The 7,340-nt window shown below is 33.1% G+C and overlaps 1 protein-coding gene across 3 annotated transcripts; it reads right to left on the bottom strand.

The window, feature by feature from the left end:
* Nucleotides 1–2,473: 2,473 nt before the first annotated feature.
* Nucleotides 2,474–6,668, bottom strand: LOC106655508 (zinc finger protein 62 homolog). 3 transcript variants are annotated; one of them, XM_023457510.1, is made up of 4 exons: nt 6,424–6,668; nt 5,159–5,228; nt 5,028–5,088; nt 2,474–4,868 (listed from the first exon to the last, which is right to left on the bottom strand). In XM_023457510.1, exons 1-4 carry the CDS (start codon nt 6,453–6,455, stop codon nt 2,563–2,565), a joined length of 2,469 nt encoding a protein of 822 aa, XP_023313278.1. In that variant the 5' UTR covers nt 6,456–6,668; the 3' UTR covers nt 2,474–2,562. The 3 variants fall into 3 exon arrangements, with proteins under 3 accessions (XP_023313278.1, XP_023313277.1, XP_023313276.1); XM_023457509.1 differs by having other exon boundaries at nt 2,474–4,057; nt 4,196–5,088; XM_023457508.1 differs by having other exon boundaries at nt 2,474–5,088.
* Nucleotides 6,669–7,340: the final 672 nt, after the last annotated feature.

Consider the following 7,340-nt stretch of genomic DNA (forward strand, 5'->3'; position numbering starts at 1 on the left):
TTCACATGTTCATTCTCATAAGAAAAAGATCGATTCACAGATTATTTCAATGTTCGTGGACTAGGAGTAAATGCTGCTAAAGCAGCCTTTTTACATCAACAGTTAAAGTTGAATTATCTTACAGCTCGAAACGATGAAGCTCAAAAAAGTTAATACTCTTGTGACAAGTCTCATGGCACAGTACAGATGGACGTAGAGGTTTTGAGTTCCAAAATAAAATTTATGACGTAAATCAAGCTCCGTTAGCGTCTCAAATTGGTGAAACTGATGATTTATCATTATATTTGAATAAAAAGTTGCAAAATTTATAAGCAAATAGCAACAACAGAAACTTATTACATAAATAAGCAATTGAACTTGAAACAAGATTTTACTTCATGAAATAAAAATTTAATGTTGGCAGATTAATTTTGTTCTTAGTCACATTACAGTGAGAAAAGATACTCATTATAACGTCTAGCTCTTACAATTCTGTATACATAAATTACACTATAATCACTGTCACTGAAATCTTTAACATATGCAATTCTGAATATATTATCTTGTAGGAAATACGTAAGTTTTAACAAACTTATTTTAAACCAGCAGGATGTAAGTAACTGCTCCATAATCTGCAAAGCTGTTCAGAGTTAATGATTCTAGCATTGTCGATTCGTTGATTTATCTTATGTAAAAAGTAAATGGATGAGGGGAATGTTTGAAAATGAATGTCACGTCGATAATAATTAATTGAAAACAATTGCGTTGTTTAATATATTAACTTCATAAACATAAGATGGTTTACAGCTTTGACAAATTTATAATGAAACTAATAACAATTGAAAATACTCATAACATATAATTTAGTTCATATCCTGTAAAAACATACATGTTTATACATAACATTTTTCATCTCCTCGATACATGTTAAGTGTTAACTAATTAAGATCGACAGACCTTTCAATTGATTGAAAAGATCATTTTGGTTTACATTACGTGAAAAATATATTTATTTAAACTATTTTATAATTCATTTCTTATAATAATAAATTTTGCACTTAGGAAGTGAATATCTGGAAAGTCTCTGAGCACTCGTAATTCATCAGCCGAAGCTGACGATCGTGGCCTTTCTTTTTTCTCTGCATAGGTACAAATACAGTTTTTTGTGTACAGTTTTTTGTGAATTCCCCAGCCTATAGTTATGCACTACTCAATAAAATTATCGCAACACAAAATATCATCAAAATTTTGTCAATTTTTAAATCCTTCTACCTTGGTCTATATTGATTTTATCGAGACGACTTGTCTTTCATTTTTTGAAATTGCCTCCTTTAAATCCATATATATTATGTATGGGTTCAAGTCAATATCCAGTTACCAGTAGTATTTGAGCGCAACACTAAAACATACTGGAAAAAAACGATTGTTTAAACGTGTTCATGGACTACATCAAAATCTAACATGCACCATTACAAAATAATTTTTTCAGCGAGTAATTTAAAAATAAATAGAGCTACGATCATTTTTTCGCCCTGTAGATCGTTTTGAATCCACCATTAAAAGTACGTACTTAAGTAAGTACTTAAAATGCCTCGTTTAGCTGAAATCGAAACGAATTTGGGCATTTTTCGTACACAAACGTACTTTTAAATTACTCACTGTAAAAAGTACTTTGCGATGGTGTATATTAGATTTTGATAACTTATTACTGTAGTACATGGACACGATTTAACGATCGATTTTTCCCAATAATTTTTAGTGTTACGCTCAAATACTACCGGTAACTGGATATTGACTTGAACCCATACATAATATATATGGATTTAAAGGAGACAATTTCCAAAAAATGAAAGACAAATCGTCTTGATAAAATCAATATAGACCAAGGCAGAAGAATTCAAAAATTAACAAAATTTCGATGAAATTTTGTGTTGCGATAATTTTATAGAGTAATGTATTTAGATTTTCGGAGGGAGAAAAATGTTACCTTAGGTTGGGCTGGCACAACAATTATTTTACAATTTTTAAACTAATTTTAAAGAAAAATACACTATATATATTTTTCGAAATGAAAAGTTTTATAATAAGGGGTCGTTTGTGTGATTTACCTTCTAGAATAAACCTGTATTTCACCCTATCCGGAGTTTTAGCGCTATTCTATCACAGACTCTGTTTTCGAGTAGAGATTATTAAAAAAAAAAAAAAATGATAAATGTGGCTGTTTTTCAAAACAAAAAGTAAACAACAAAAGAAGTGATTCGTTATTTATGCAATAGTTGCACTTACAATAATTGGAACCCCAGAAAAATTTATTTTAATAAAAATAACAATGGCATCAATTGAAAAAAAAAAATTAAAGTAAAATAAATTTTTTTGAATAATTTTACACTCCATGTACGCGTTTACACTCAATTTTAATTTTGACAGATTGAAAATTTAAATTTTTGTAACAAATTTCAAGTGGTGATTTTTTAAAGTAAAAAAAACACTTCGAAAATTAAAAAAAAAATTCATTGTATCAAGTGGCAAACCAGATTGATCTCTCAAACGTTACAGTATAAATCTTACTTTATGAATGATTTGTTACTTATGAAATCTATTGTTGTGATTTCTTAGAGTATCCTTGCGGCTAAATGACTTGTTACATATCTCGCACTTGAATACTTTATTACGGTAATGTACTGAGGCTAAATGAGTATAGAGGTAACTTTTATAAAAATATGATTTATGACAAATTTTGCACTCGAAGGATTGTGTCTGATCATGAACAGAATTTTTGTGTGAGTCAAGTCCTTCTTGATGACTGAACGACTTGCCACAAACGTCACACTTGAAGGGTTTGTCTCGAAAATGTTCTTTCTCTACGTGTTTTTCGAGATCATCCTTGCTCGCAAGTGATCTGCGACAAATTTCACAATCGAAGGGTTTGCTTCGATCGTGTACTGCATCCCTGTGATTATTCAAGGTTCGCTCGAATCCGAATGATTTGTGACAAATTTCACACTCGAAAGGCTTGATGCCATTATGTATTACCCTTATGTGATTTCGAACGGCGTTTTTTGACCCAAGTTTTTTCCGACAAATGTCACACTCGAAGATTTTTCTACCATCGTGCACCAAAGTTTTATGCCGTCTAAGTTTACGTCTGTGACTGAATGACCTCTGGCATACGTCGCACTCAAAAAGTTTTTTATTATTATCGTGTACCGCGTTCACGTGTTGAACGAGATTACCCCTGCCCGAAAATGTCTTGTGACAGATATTACACTCGAAGGATTTGACCCCATCGTGTACCGTACTTATGTGACTGCTGAGGGTACCTTTGTACGAAAATGATTTCTGACAAATGTCACATTCGAAAGGCTTGACACGAGAATGTACAAAATTTATGTGAGACCTGAGGTTTCTTTTTAGTCCGAACGATTTGGAACAGATATCGCATGTGTACGTTCGGGTGCGCTCGTGTACCGAATTGACGTGAACAGTGAGACTACCCGCGTACGAGTAAGATTTCCCGCAAATGTCGCATACGAAAGGTTTGTCGCGACTATGTGCTGCAAGAATGTGCTTTTGCCGGGCACTACTGCTGGAACATGATTTTTTACAAACTGAGCAATCGTACGTTCTAGCGTTTTTAAAATTTTTATTTACAGATTTGTTTTGACTAGTTCCTGCTTTATTAGATTTTAGACTCATTTTTGACTTGTGCAATTTTTTTCCAGCGATTTGTTCAAAATTTTGTAGCTCTTCATTTTCGGCAAGTTCTATACGGGATTTAACGCTTATGTAACAATTATCATCGTAATTATAACCTTTTTTTATCAGAATTTTTAGCCTCTTTTTATTCGTATCATTCGTAAGTTCGACGGGATTTTCTACCTCGTTTGAATGAACGTTTGAGTCGCTCTCGCAGGAAAATGATTCTTCGCTAACAGCACACCTACTCGGTGAAATGCTTTTTCGTTTTGTATTGATCTTTTTATTCGTATCATCCGTAGGTTCGACGGGACTTTCTACCTCGTTTGAATGAAAATTTGGATCGACCTCGCAGGAAAATGATTCTTCGCTAACTGCACACCTACTCGATGAAATGCTTTTTCGTTTTGTATTGATCTGTTTATTCGTATCATCCATAGGTTCGACGGGATTTTCTACCTCGTTTGAATGAAAATTTGGATCGACCTCGCAGGAAAATGATTCTTCGCTAACTGCACACCTACTCGGTGAAATGCTTTTTCGTTTTTTAAGGACAAGCCTTTTTAGACATACTCTAGCCGTGAGCATTTTTTGACACATTCTTAAATAATCGCATGTTTTTTGCGCAGTAGTTTTATCGTGATTTCTTGGCCTCTCTGGTTCGGCAAGTTTTACGTGAGGTTCGACATTCATTTGACAATTACTGTCATAATTATACCCTTTTTTGATCAAAATTATTAGACTTTTTTCTCTCGCGGAATTGGTCACATTTTCGTTTTCTGCTTTCACAATCGGCGGACAATTTTGATTTTCGGTTTTGATGATTTTCGTCGATAGAGCCAGACTTTTAATTTTGACATCTTGGCACTCAAAATCTATAATCACATCTTTATTTAACTTTTTTTGTAACGCTGCATTTTTTTTCACGCGTTTTTTCTGAAATTTCACCATAGGCGGACTGTTTTGATTTTCGGTTTTGATGATTTTCGTCGATAGAGCCAGACTTTTAATTTTGACATCTTGGCACTCAAAATCTATAATCACATCTTTATTTAACTTTTTTTGTAACGCTGCATTTCTTTTCACGCGTTTTTTCTGAAATTTTACCATAGGCGGACTGTTTTGATTTTCGGTTTTAATGATTTTGGTCGATAGAGCTGGACTTTCAATTTTGACATCTTGGCACTCAAAATCTATAATTACATTTTTATCGACCGTTTTTTGTAACGCTGCATTTTTTTCCGCCGGTTTTCTTTGAAATTTTACTATAGGCGAACAATTTTGATTCTCGGTTTTTATGATTTTGGTCGATAGAGCTGGACTTTCAATTTTGACATCTTGGCACTCCAAATCTATAATTACATTTTTATCGACCCTTTTTTGTAACGCTGCATTTTTTTCCGCAGGTATTTTCTGAAATTAAAAATGTCGATTAGTTTCTAATAGACGATCAACAGAAAATAATTTAAATCATTGAACTTACAATGTCCACCGTATTGAAAACGTGATTGTCATCTTCATTTGATGAAGTATCGTCCGGCTCTTTCTTTACCCTGAAAAATCATTGAGATTGATAAAGAAATTGTTAAAAAAAATATTGTGATAGCAGCCCTTCTTTTTTGAAGAGGCGATGAACAAAACATGGACTGTACTGTGCGGGATAGAGATGCGGAATTTTAAATTCAATTCAGATTACATGGTACTTTTATTATTAATAGCGATTTGCAAATACCAATTAGATTAAGAAGTTATGATAATGTTGAAAATAGGTAAACCTATTTTAATTTCAATTTAGCATACGCAGCAATAATAACAATAGTTTATTTGTTGATTTAATATTTTTCTGTTACAGAATTAAATTAAAGCAGGATTCTAAAACCTTTTTAAAATTTTAAAGATTGCTTTAATTTTAATCGAAATGAGAATATTTAATTATTATAGGTACGTATTGTCGTTGAATTTATGAACTGGAAAACAGTAAAAAAACTTTGAATGGTAACTGATATTTGGAAAATAATGGTAAGTTCAAGGCATTAACTAATCTCTTTTAAAATTAAGAACGTCAAATTTTGTAAATTATGGGTTGTCATCGAAATGCTGCAGTTATTTTTAATAAAAGAAATTCGAGATTGAATTCATTTAATATTATAATTTAAAATTAGAGATGTAATGGATTCAGTTTGAATTAAAAATTTAAGCTTATTTTACATGGCATTTCGATACTTTTCTTCAACTGAATTTTGCAAAAATTTTAGCTATAACTTACACTTTCGTTCCTCAGATTTAATAAATTTTGCGAGTTTTATTTCATTTTATATAAGCTAATTTTTCGAGCGCATTTATATGATTTACATCAAAGTGACTTTATTTTCGATTAGCATTAATATTTTGATTTTACTCAAAATTTTAAATAAGGCTTTCGATACAATGATTTTATAAAAGTTTACCACTCTGTGATTTTTCAATTACTTGTAAAAATGTCATGTTTTTTCTTGGTGACAACATAAAACATAATATTTCATACAGTGTGCATAAGCAACCCAAAAAGTTTCGATGAAAACCATTTGAACATATTATGTTTAGACGGATACAAGCTATAGTTTCAAACCATACACGTCCATCCGTACAGTTATATGTCAAGGCACAATGCCACGGGACTCTCTCTTTCTTTCGCTATTTTATCGATGTATGAGTACGCGCGCGCGCGCAGCATGTTTTCTAAAAAAAAAACGGACAAAAAAGTCATACCTCACAGCCGAGTCGCCGGCGTTGCTTTCCATCGCTTATAGCCTCGATTATCACGTATATAATCACTGAATGAATCTCCTCACTGCTCGCGCACTGCGGCTACGTTCCTCGAAATAGAGCAGACTATACGGCGGCACTGCAGCACACGATTTCGCGTACAGTGTTATCTCACGGAAACGATTCGTAAACACGTGCTCGTCGAGGATAGCTCCGCGAGCGAACACACCGCAGCTGTACGCGTACGCGGCGAGGCAGACCGGCGACTGCTGCGATAGTTACACAGGTATAAAACTTTCCCCCCCTCTGCATCGTCGATCGAGTCCTTACGCAGATGCCGTATTGTAGTATAAGTCGTTTTGTTCACTCTCGCTGTCTATGGGGATAGTGGGGAACTATATGTACTATTCATTCATTGCCATACATGACGAATGTTTTCATTGAGGGGACACTATGTATTACTTAGGAATCGGGTCATTTCCATAAACGAACGACGAGTATTTCGTTGTTACTGAGCACAACGATGGGCAACGCTGAAATTTCGGTTACATATAGACGGGCGCATCTCGCTGATCTGTATGACAATAGCCGCAATGGCTGTTGCCCAAGAAAACATTAATTGTTGTATCATTTATTTAAAATAATTGTCATTCATTTATCAACACTTTTTGTTGAGGTCAGATGAAGTTTAATTTATTTATACGTATACTTCATACTTCATATTTTTATAATCTTACGAAAGAGAGTGTATTTGTTTATAAGTTCTATTTGATTACTTGATAAATAATTTTAATTTTAGAAAGTATTAAATTGAAATGTTGATTTAAAAACAATGATTTTATTTAATTTAATATACCATTAAATTTTTTAAAAAAATAATTTGATTATTACGGTTACTATACGGGAGGGGGGGGGGGGGG

Source organism: Trichogramma pretiosum, unplaced genomic scaffold (assembly GCF_000599845.2).
Source record: "Trichogramma pretiosum strain Unisexual culture from Peru unplaced genomic scaffold, Tpre_2.0 scaffold194, whole genome shotgun sequence".
Classification (NCBI taxonomy): domain Eukaryota; kingdom Metazoa; phylum Arthropoda; class Insecta; order Hymenoptera; family Trichogrammatidae; genus Trichogramma; species Trichogramma pretiosum.